Below are 12112 nucleotides of genomic sequence, written 5' to 3'. Positions count from 1 at the left end.
AGGTGACGTGTTAGCAGCTCCCACAGGAGAAAAGGCCAGTCTCAGTAGCTCAGAGGGGATACCAGAGCAGCAATAAGCCATGCAAAAACTGCCAAGGCAAAAGCATCTTGCAGTAAGTGCTTGAGAATTGTAACTAATACAGGCTAGCCAGCACGTATCAGTCTTGCAAGCACTTCTTTTCAGCTTTGGGTCTCCAGTGATATCACCACTGATTCAGCCTTTCCCCTCTCCTGCCTCGGCAGCTGGGGCTGAGGACTGTGCTGTTGAGGTCCTGTAAATACCCACATTTGAAGCTGTGTCTGAGCATTAAATACCTGCCTGAACCTGAGCTCCAAGCGAGCAGTGCTGGAATGTTTCACCTTTGTTTCTCAGATTATGGTACATACCTGGAGGTGGCATCTCTCCAGGATCGTATTTAACTGTGTGTGTCCTTTTCATACTGCATACTCACCCTGTAGGTCTATGACAGACATAAAGTGAAAGCAATTTATTTCTTACGGCTCATTCTTGAAATCCTCTTTCAAAATGCTTAAATTCAAGAAAATTAATGTGTGCATCAAACACTTTATGCTAGTTCACTAGCTTACACACAAGTTCACTCTTTTCATCTCTGGGAGCACATAGCCTTCAGCTAGTGAATGTTTTGTTGTACAAGAGCAAAAAATTGGAGGCAATTGTGCTGAAGGTGGTTTTTGAAAGTGGCTCTATTGAACTTTATGAATTTTAACTATGGTTCTTTTTTAAATTCAGAGGTTTTGGTAGCAAGACTGTAAGCTTTCAAGTTACAAGGCTCCATGCCTGATCTTATGCTGTAAATTGCAACATTTAGCAATTTGTAGTTTAATTTAGAAGGATGACCTACTTGCCTAAATGCTTAAGTAATGTGGCAGGCTGTGGTTATTGATTCTCTCTGAATTTATTACAAGAAAGCTGTATTCACTCTTTCCTCTTGGGAATGCCCCTCCTGAACTACATGCTTGCTAGTGACAGCTTAGACCCCTGATACATAACCAAAGACCTTGCCTAATATCCTTGCAACTGCTTGGGGAATTTTTATTAAGTAAAAGCATCATTAAAGTAGACAGAATGATGAAGTTTAATGAGCATCTTTCTCACTTGATATTGTTAGTTTTGCTGCAGCAGCCATAGTGCTCTCATTTGTTACTTCCAGTGGGGCAGATAGAGAATGCAGGGAGATTTTGTTTGTTTGCATACAAAGAAACATTTATGTTCATGAGAGATATTTGCTTTGAAAAATATATACAAGGAAAGAAAGCAACTGGAAATCTCTATCTGAGGGCTTTCTGCATTTTCAGTCTTGCATTTAATCTCCACTTTAACATAATGAGAAGGCTGCATGCAATACTGTAGCTGCTAAGTCGACAAAGGTTCAGCGGTTTGTGAACTGTGGTTGTAATAACTAGCTTCTGACTGTTGCTGCAAACCACAAACATCTCAAATATTTATTTGCACTCCAGATTTTATACCTCAGCTGAGGTTTTGGTCTGCAAGCTGTGTGTAGTGTCCTGCTCAGAGCTGTACCAGCCCCATGAACAGGTGACGTTCCAAACTACCAAGTGTGAAGGTGCTGCCATGAATATATTATCAGCATTTACCTCACAAATCTGCCTTGAAACAGTAGCCACAATCTGCCTCAATATTCCTTTGTCTGTTTATGGAGGCTGTCTGCCTTTGCTAAGGGTCTAGTCATACAAACAGATAATGTCAAAGTGCCATCTCCTAGTACATTACCATCCATCAGCTGAGCTGCATAACTGTCTGTGTGTATGTCTTAAGCTGACCTTCGCTGCTGAGGACGGTGCATGAGTGTCTCTGCCTAACACGTTTGACTCCGCAGTGATGCCAGAGCAAGAACATGTACACAGTTGGTTACTACAGCTTGGCTGACAGACGGTGACGTGCAAGCTATGGTTTCTGTGGCTCTGTCCTTCCAGCAGGTATCGAGATTAAGGGCTGTATATGTAAACTCCACATCTATTACAGCCAAGGGGTTATAGGTTCTCGTGTAATTCAGATAGTTGTGTCTCTGTGCGGATCAGCTCCATTAGGTTTTTTCTTTGGTTTTTTTTTTTCCTGGTTTTGTTTTGTTTTTTTTTTTCCTTGGGAGCTATAAAAGTGGTGTCTGTTGTTGTACCAGAAGTTCATTGAAAATTGTGCATTCTCTTTTCCCTAGTGTAACAGAAGGCAAATTCTGTCCCAGAGGCATTATCACAGTCATTATTGTATTTAAATGTTGTTGTGACACCATATGTCTCCTCGTATTTGATGTGTGCAAACACAAGAGAGAGTCCCTGTCTGTGAAGGCTTGTATAATCTAAATACGTCTGATCCTTGCTCTTTGCATAGCAGACTACTGTGATAGATTGTAAAGCACTTATCTTCAGTTGAGATAGCAATGTGCAGCTGAAACTTCCTTGAAATTTTGCCAGAGAAACCTAAGTAGATATATTTGATTTGCTTTTTTAAAACCCAATAATTATTTTCCTGGATGAAAATTCAGTGCATGTGCCGATAGAAGTGATTGGACCTGAGAATAAGTAAAAAAAATGTAAAAGTGCTGCAGATGTCTGCATCTCACACACATCTACTACTACTGACGTAGTATTTGCATGGGGTGGAGGGAATTGCTGGAGTACCAATAGCAATGAATATCATAAGGAGTAAATATCAAAGAAAAACTGCTACTAAAAATACTTAGAGGTCAACTGGGATTTTTACTGCTTAATGCATGCAGTGGCCACTGAACCTTTCACAGTCAAAAGGCGTTGCCCAAGTAGACTATACCAGAACTCTGAAGTTCATTCAAAATTGTCAATATTCAGCTTCTGCACTTCAAAAGCATCCATGTAGTCAGTAGAATTCCCACCACACCCTTTTACTTCAAAAAAAGTTCACTAACCCGAGCTCTGCCAGTCCACAAACTTGAAGATTTGCCCTGAGAAAGCAGGAAATGAGAGGCAGAATGAATGCCTGAAGTGTCATCTGGGAGGGAAATTCATATAGTTTCCAAAGCAAAAAAGTGGAGCCTAAACCAACCTGAGCAAAAAAAAGGGTATGTAATACCTGAAAACCACTAAAGCTGCTGTTACAGTCCTCTCTGGCTTGGCACTAACAGGGCAAAGGAGCTGTGGGGCAGCAGGAGGTGGAAGACAGGACAGGGGACTTCCATTCCCATCTGTGAAGTTTTTTTGTGCTCAGATACAGTGGATCAGTCAATTCTCTGTTAATTCAGTACTTAAAGTCCCAGTCCACAGTTCTCAAAGGGGCCTTTTCTTACTATATGAAAAAACTTTACATTCTACTCCAATGTAGCATTATTCCTCTAGAGCCAGAAAACAACTTGAATGTTAATTTAGTATTTAACTAACTATTGGTGTTCACAGATTTGAGCATGCATTTCCACTTCTCTGTTGCTAACTTCTCAGAGTTACAAAATTATTGCAGACAGTGGTTCAAAGGCTGCGCCGCATATTGTTGAGAACAAAATGGTGCTTGTTCCCCGACTTTTTCTACCCTGGATAGGTTTCTGATAGGAAGGTCTCCGTGAATGACACTTCTGTGCTCTTCCACAATGATAGTATTTCCTGATACCAAAACATCTCCTGCCATGTCTTTCCTCCCTCAACTAACTTAACGCCTTCCAAAACAGGACAGTTATTTAGGATGGTTATTTGATTAATACACATACTGTGTACTTAGATAAAATATAGCCTTGTGCTGTTGGGGCTGTATCTCTTATGAAAAGAAAAATATGTGTATTGTAGCTAATAGTAAGCATTCAGTTATCACGGAGGGTCAGGGCTCTCTGCGTTCATCAGGAAATGGGATCTGATCCCGTGTTGACAGTAGGTGATGGCACACATAAAATTTCAGTAAGGTGAAATAATGTCATAGTTTACAGTTGTATTTTCCTTGAGCAAGGCTGTTTAGGGTACAGCGCACCGTGACAGCAGCCTGTTTAGCAGCATGATGTAAAACTGCAGCTGCTGAGGAGGTGAAAGCAAGTGCTGCCTCTCTACCCCACCCTATGAGAAGCTCTAATCCCAGCAGTCCAGGAACCCCAGGGTTGAAGTATCTTCCAGATACAGCGAAATAAAGCTCAGAGCGGGTGGTAGCTTTTAACCTCCTGACATGGAATAGAATAGACCAGACCAGACCAGACTATTTCAGTTGGAAGGGACCTACAACGATCACCTAGACCAACTGCCTGACCAATTCAGAGCTGACCAAGTTAAAGCATGTTTTTAAGGGCATTGTCCAAATGCCTCTTAAACACTGACAGGCTTGGGGCATCGACCACCTCTCTAGGAAGCCTGTTCCAGTGTTTGACCTCCCTCTCAGTAAAGAAATGTTTCCTAATGTCCAGCCTAAACCTCTCCTGGCACAGCTTTGAACCATTCCCACACGTCCTACCACTGGCTCCCAGGGAGAAGAGCTCAGCACCTCCTTCTCCACTTCCCCTCCTCAGGAAGCTGTACAGAGCAATGTATGTCTTGGCTAAAATCTCTCTGTATCTGACGTAAACAGCCCCTCCATGGCCATGCCTTACAGCACAGTAATTCAAGAGTATTTCTGTCTGCTTGGATCCTTGTTCAATGTCTCTTGCATACAGTTGACTGTATAGTCCATCAGGCCCTGTAGAAGAAGGAGGGCCCGTCCTCTGCTGAAATTAGTTTCAGCCTGCAAAGCAAAAGAGGTCACTGTAAATAAAGAGTCAGTTTATCTGTGATACCCGCTCCAGAACTGTCTATCAGGTCATGCTTTCTGGATAAGCAGCAACGTATCATGAGTAACTTAAGTCTGTCTGGACATGACTAAGCAAAAGTAGCAAAAGGATCTCTACCTGGTCCTTGTTTGCAGCGAGGGTTGGGCAGACGTGCAAGCTGCATACACAGACTGCAGCAGGGGAGAGTGCCCATGAGGGTGCGTGTGATGGACCAGTGCAGCTCGCCTGCCACAGCTGGGACCTTCTGCATGCCCCAGACACATGAAAATGCAGGACCCGGGTTCTGTGGCGACAGAGCTGATAGCTACCCATCCCAATTTTGACACATCAGAAGGCAATTCTAGGAAGACTCACAGAGTTTCTCAACCCCAAGCCCCTGATCTGTCCCATTTTTTGACAAAATCCACCAAAAGGTGGAGGTGCAGTGACACACGGAAGGCTGTTGTGAGAACTGGTGCCGTTATCTTTAGTAGCAGAATTCCTGTCAAGTGGTAGAAGTTCCTGGCAACAGCCTAGTATGGGATTGGGGCAGACACTCACCAGCATCAGGCCTAAGTATTAGCAGGAGGACACCTTTCAGAGGGATTTCAGTATTGGTGTCAACATTGCCAGTGTTTATACAGCTGAATGAGCAGAAACAAAGCTCGTCCCTGTTCCCTTCAAGATGCACTGACACCCCCGCAAAGTACGTCTTCAAAAAGCACTTTATGTCAATAGGGGAAGTTAAGTTTGAGCTGTGTTTATTTTGGGTAGGTTTTTAATTTAGTTTAATCAGGATTACTCATAAATTATCTATTAATTACTATGTGATGTTTAGCAAGATCCTCTCAGCCATGTAGTCTGTTTAGCTTCGCAGTGAATGCTAGCCATCTTAATTGTAGGATACTTTGTCAACATTTAATCAGTGGTACTTAGTAATGTGGCATTGATGTGTTGGTAGCTGTCCCAGTACTATCAATCATGTGTGAGCAGCAGAGGCGGCTGTGACACCATTGCTCTCTGTCACATTATCAAGCCCTTGGGTTTTCTGGTTAGGGATGATGCTCACTTTGCTCTAAGTGGGCACTCTATCTCTCCAGTTCAACCCAATTTTTGTCATTGTCGACTTGAATACACATCCTTGCAGCCTTCCAAGCCTTAATCCCATAACTGCGGAATAAAGGTGGCTAGTTTCTGAAGGCAAAACTGATTGCTCATTCACTGCTCCAAAGGCCTGCTCTTCCCGATGTTACTCTCCCGATAAGTCATGAAAAACCTAGTATTATGGACTGCAGCATGAGATATAATAGAAAATTCAGTGTGTTGAGACAAAATGAATATAATGACCTTCCTTTTTTATTTCTAGTAACTAGATGCATTGTTTAACATGCTGCAGAGTAAAAGCCTGTGTTTAATGGTTGTATCACAGATATTCTTTGTCTCATTTCCTTACAGTCTTTATGGCAGACACATGCAGGCGAATCCTGAACCTCCAAAGAAGAACAATGACAAGTCAAAGAAGATCAGCCGTAAGCCTCTGGCAGCCAAGAACAAATAAGTCCCTGGCTTCTGCCTCTGTTTTTATATCTTTTACATTGCTTTTGCATGTGCCTACAATATTCCAATATTCCTACGCATCTCCTGTTACTCATAAGAAAGCAGACACTAGAGGTAAAAGCAATTTACTATGTATACTGCTTTAGAAGATACTGCTTAAGGAATACGAAATTACATATTCTCCTAATTATGGTCACATTCATGTAGCCATTTAATATATCACTGTCAAACACATTTTAGCTTTTCTATTTATATGTATATTAATGTCCTCTCTTCACATGTATCACATCCTGTCACTATCAGGGGTTTTGCACCTATATTATATGATATTAAATTTCATATACTGTTCCAAGCGATTTTAATAAAGGTCTTTATTTGTATTGTGTTTCAATTTCTTCAGTAGGACTTCTGAATAGCAAATTCCTTGAGGAACGTATGTGTCCAGTTTCCTGCAATGTGTTAATTTCTTGTGTAGGAACGTGATAGCATTTTATCTGATACATGTTAGTTAAAATGGAAAACATTCTGTTCAAGGAGTGAAAAATTTTAATCAGTTTCTATTTCTTTTTTACATGCTATGTCCTGCTTTTTTTGCCTTGAAGGTTATTTTGAAATCAAGGAGTAGGGGAAGGGAGAGAGGAAAGAAAAAAAAATTGTCTTTGTAAAGAGCTGCCAATTGCCAGCCTCAATTTGGGGAAAGAGAACTTTGTCATTTGAAGAAAATGGTATTTCTGCCAATTTTTTAAGGTTGGGTTTTGGGGGTTTTTTTTAGGCAGAAAACCCAAATAATGTATCTAATCTCTACTGAAAGTGCTTGTATTGAAGAGCTGTTCCAAATGGCTTTTGAAAATGCCACAGCTTCTATATTCATCTGTACAAAGCCAGCACCACAACCAAGCTCAGAAGCCGCAAATTGTTTAACATCTCAAATAGCTTCAGGTCTTACCAGTGGGGAAGAGAAACCTAAAATCTACAGACAGTGACTTCCAAACAATTTTAGTCTTAGCAGAGCAAAAGCCAACAAGGAAACTCAAGGAGCAAGAACAGATATTCATACCTAGATCGCTCGTGTCAGACCTTCCTGGCCTTGATTTCCAATTTCATGAATTTCATACCGGAGCAACCCATTGCCGAGTTTCGGCTGCCATAGGGACAGCAAGCCAGGAAACATGCCCAGACTGCCAAAACAGGCCTGTTGTGCTCAGTGAGAGTATAAAAGGTTTTAAATGTCTCCTGCTAGAAATGATACTTTCTAAAAAAGCCATTTTGTATCTGACGACTGTTATCAGCACCGGCCTCTTGATGGTATTTAGGATTACCCTAGCATTTAAGTAATACATGGTTGCCTTAGTCTGAGAATAAATGTATTGACATATATTTTGCAACAGATTTTTTGAATTGGCAAGCAGGGATAGGAAGTTGGCATCAAGCTTTAGACACATTTTAAGTGGTCTTTGGTACTTCAGAAGAATAAGGCAGTCTTGGTAGGCAGATGGAAAACAGTAAAAATGGTAGACTTGTCAGGAACAGTCAATTCTATCTGTTGCAAGCTCTGCAGAGGATTTTTCAGACCTCTTAAGTGATCTGTCTAGGGGCACAGATCCAACTGAAACAGGCCCGTGGAGGCACTAGGTTGGGTGCATGTTAAGAATTCACAGCAAAAACTGGCCCCCGGCTGGAATGCACACAATTAAATCTAGTGTAGGCATTAAAACATGAGGGTACCTAATGACAATAATAATCATCCTACAAAAAGCCCTGAAGAAATGTCAGTGAAATGTCAGAAGATCCCCAAACCACTATTGCAAATTCCTTTTGGAACAAAATAAATAGCAAGGGCACATCTCTCGGGAAGGGGTGAAGAGGCTCCAGATCCTTCCCCCAGTATTGTTCCCTGGCACTGAATGCTACCCCAGCCCTCGGGGGTAGCGATGCCAACAGGGCTGAGCCGCTGCTCTCCTGGCAGGTGCCTGGAGCCATGGCTAGACCCCCACTTTCAGGCTTATAGACATTTTACATAGGCTCACTGCCAGCTAAACTGGATTCGCTGCTCTTCTGAAATCTCCCTGGGTACACCTGGACATGGTTTTCCATGAGTGGGGTGGCAATATGGCTCTCCTTTGATTTGAACAGAAATCCAGCCAGAGCTAAAGGCATCCGGGTGGTGTCTGAGACTGTGTCCATCACCTGCTCTGTGTCTTGGGGTTTAGAAAGAGAGAAGTTGCTACGGGGCTACAAGAGTTTCAAAGCATGGAGTAGTCTTTGATGTAAAAATAAAAGCTTGTTGGGGAAGGCCTGATAATGTTATTGGTGGGAAGCTACAGCACCACTTTAAAATAAGCTGCTGATTTTCAAGCATTAGTCAGACTTCCATTAACTGCGGTTGCAAATTTTGAAAGTGTTGAAAGACTCGTGCTAGCTCTCCTCTGCGGGGTTTCGAAGTATTGATTGGAGCATTCCTGGGTGTTCATAGCAAAAAAATCCACCCAACCTTCCCACTTCTTCTCCCATGAAGGATGAAGAAACACAGTTTTGACAAGCAAAAGCAAGAATGAAAGGTCTGGGGAAGAATAAGTGAAAGGCGTAAAGATGAGAAGGATAAAAGAAATCCTAAAGGGAGAAGTATTATACTGAAGATGGTGGCAGATGGGGAAAAAAGAAGTTTCTTGAAAAGAAAGATGAAAAATTAAGATAATGATCTGAGAAAACGACGAAAAACTGAAATGTATAAAGCTTTACAAACAGAAAACAAAATGGGGGGAAAAGGAGTGCTCTTCAGAGACTCAGGGCAGAATAAAAGACATGGTGAAGAAAAGCAAACCATCTGGGATGTAACATGCTAATGTTTTAGTGTTTTTAAAAAGGTACCAGCTTCTTATAGCAAACACCACAACAGTTTTAATGTGAGTTTGGTGATTTTGTGTATCTGTTCTCTAGAGTCATTGCTTTTTTAATATTTAAAAACAGCTTGTTTCATTTTACTGGGTCACATTTATTTCCCCGCTGTACTTCAAGGAAAGGAATTGCTGTGTCCTACTGCAGTGAACCAATTAATGAGCATCGCAGCTCATGATGGTCCCCATGGTCATTTCTCCAGAGGATCCATCAAACTGAGGCCCTTTCCCGTGAGCCCTTGGGTGCTGTCCCGAGGTGAGCAATTGTGTTGTGCCAGCTGGAGCATGGAGCTCTGTAAAGGCAGCTCTTTGCTCCACTGGTCAATATTGTTTCACTGGCCTGGTTGACAAAGAGGTCCCTGATGTCAGGGTGCCTTGAAGAGGACTTTTTTGCCATCCATTCATTCACGGTCACTCGTTCAGGTTGTCTCTTTGGGCCAACCTCTCATACAGCTAACAGCATGCCACTTCAAGGGGAGAAAATTACTCCTGTGAGAAGAAAATTTGCTTTTTAAAGCTTTACAACACCTGGGAGCTCTTTGAAAACAATGATGCAGGTAATTCTCAGTTTTGATTTTGCATACGGTGAACTTGAAAGACTTTGGCAATTTTTTTGTGTACAATGCACCTCGACAAAGAAAACTTTTTAACATTACTGTAAGACCAATATGCTGTGCCTGTGCAAAGAGTAGCCTGGGGAATTAATGCTCCTTGATAAAGATAGGGCAAAATGAAGCCAGAAATCTCACAAGTGCAGGCACCATCCATGGTTTTCTTGTACTTACAGTGTCAGTTAAGCCTGTATTGCCTCCTGCAGTCCTTCTGATGGACAGCGAACAGTTAAAAAAAAAAACACAACCAAAAAATCTCAGCTGTGAGAGCTTGGGTATTGCTGTTATTCTCTTTCTTATTTAAAAACGATGTGGGCAACAACACTGTGATTCTAAAGTTTCACCTTTTTATGATGTTAGTCTGGAAATATGTTTCCCATGGAGTCACTGGTATTCAAACATCTTTATTTTGGTTTTAGCCAGGTCTTTCCTATCAAGGAAATGGCACTGTCGCATCTGTTCATCAATTAGCTGCCAGCCTTACAGCTGGCAAATCACACCAGCAGCATGGGCATTTCTTCTGAAATGGCAACTTGTTCGGAGGTACGATCCGAGCCACCGCAGCCTTCGCGTCTCCCCACTCTGGCACCATGTATCCTCCCCATCCTCCTCCTCCGCGGTCTCCCCACCACGCTGCAGTGCACAGGGCCGGGTGCTGGACTCCTGGAGGAGACGGAGAGAGGGAGAAACCCCTCTCCCTGCTCTGCCAGACCCCCTGCTCCCTCAGAGGGAGCAGAGTGAGGTCAGGAGGCATTTCCAGCCCCGGCAATGCTTGGGTGCTCCACGCTGGCTCGTGGCTTGGTGCTGGTATGAAAGCTGGGAGGGCGAGTCTGCGCCATCCCCATGCGTGCTGAGCAGCAGGAGCTCCAGAGACGGGTAATATTTCCAGTTTGGAGCGGGTGGTAACTGTTAATATCCTCATGACAACCAGGAGGAGTGAGATTGTCATCGGTTATATTAGTTGTTAATTTTGTAAATATTAACAATTTCTAGGATTATGGCACAGGATGTGAGCTGTCAACTTGCTTTATTTTCCTCCTACTCCTTCTTGCAATGACACATCTTTTATGCTCCCGGATTCGTGCCATGTGTTTGTTGCCTTGCGCTGACACCAGGGCTGGCAGATGTTCCGGGATGAAACCATGATAACCTCCGAAAAGTTAGATTTTCTTCCCCTCCTGGGTACTTTTTTTCCTCTGATCCAAGGAGAAGTAATTTCCCTGTAAAGCACGGTGATTTATAAATATCTGGGGTTGGTTTCCGTCCAGCGCCGCTGCCGAAGCCGCTGCCTTTGGCACGGCTGAGCTCCCGCCTCCCCTTCCAGCTCACCTGTGAGTGCCGCGCGCAGGCACTGCTGCTCCCCGTCCCCTTTGGAGCAGGAACTGAATTACAGCTCTGCCAGGAACCATTGCCCTGTTGTGAAAAAGCCCTTAAAATTGACATTTTTACAGTATATCTCAAAAGCAAAATTTTAACTGTATTTTTAGATCAAGGAGCACGGTAATCGCACGAGTGCCAGCCGCAGTAGTCACCCCTGCAGGTTGATGGACATGTTCGGAGGCAGCTTTAGCGATGAGGTGTGATCGGGGGCAAAGCACCGGGAAAGGCGGCTTTGCCAGGGCACTCGCTCCTCACCTCGGCTCCCTTGTTGCTGGCGAGAGCCTCTCTGCCCTGCTCCTGTGCCACCGGCAGCCCTGAGCTCACAGTTGGTGCCCAGCCGAGCGGTGATGACCCCCAGGCCGAGGGTAGCTTCACAATTTTCCTGACGTCTGGTTATTCAGGATAATGTTTCACATGGTCTGGTGCTGGGGCAGCCGCCAGCACGAGAAGGAGTGGGGAGCGTGGCCGTGGCAGTGGCCGACCAGGGTGCTAGCAGGGGGACGAGCCTGGCGCTGAGCTGCACCCTCCAGCCTGGAGTCATTCGTGCCTGCGGATGGCAACATGCGAGCACTGGACAAAATACCCTCACTGTTTCAATAACCATTTAAATGGGGCGCCCTTTGCAAGGGCTGGCGTCCTACAGGCCCTCGGGGGAAGGCATGCCCTCTGCCTGAGCCTGGCGATGCTGTGCTTCTCTTGGTTTCGCTCATCTTTGCTTTGCTGGCGTGGAAATCGCAGGCCGGTGGCAGCGGGTTTCCCGGCAGCACAGAGCTATCGCCAGGGAGAGCCGGAGGAGCGGGGACGCCTCCCGCCCCGGCCGTCGCCCCCGTCATCCTCAGCGTGCCAACCCCGCGCCCGCTGGAGCCACCCCGAGCTCGGTCAGCATCGCTCGCCGGGACCAAAGTGCCGGGGCAAGAGCCGCTCTTCGGAACCACCCGTGGGGC

The 12112-nt window shown here is 44.2% G+C and overlaps 1 protein-coding gene across 2 annotated transcripts in view; it reads left to right on the top strand.

Annotated features, from left to right (window-relative positions):
* RSU1 (Ras suppressor protein 1) overlaps nt 1–6657 on the top strand; it is a 116434-nt gene extending 109777 nt beyond the window's left edge. For both annotated transcript variants that reach the window (XM_010576448.1, XM_010576533.1), the window contains one exon: nt 6182–6657. In XM_010576448.1, the coding sequence (XP_010574750.1) occupies nt 6182–6284 (103 nt within the window). In that variant the 3' untranslated portion in view covers nt 6285–6657. The remainder of the gene's footprint in view (nt 1–6181) is intronic.
* The last annotated feature ends 5455 nt before the right edge of the window (nt 6658–12112 follow it).

The sequence above is a fragment of the Haliaeetus leucocephalus genome, unplaced genomic scaffold (genome assembly GCF_000737465.1).
Source record: "Haliaeetus leucocephalus isolate CR32 unplaced genomic scaffold, Haliaeetus_leucocephalus-4.0 Scaffold0, whole genome shotgun sequence".
NCBI lineage: Eukaryota > Metazoa > Chordata > Aves > Accipitriformes > Accipitridae > Haliaeetus > Haliaeetus leucocephalus.
Note: the sequence above shows the minus strand (reverse complement) of the source record. Positions and strands in the feature narration are given on the sequence as shown.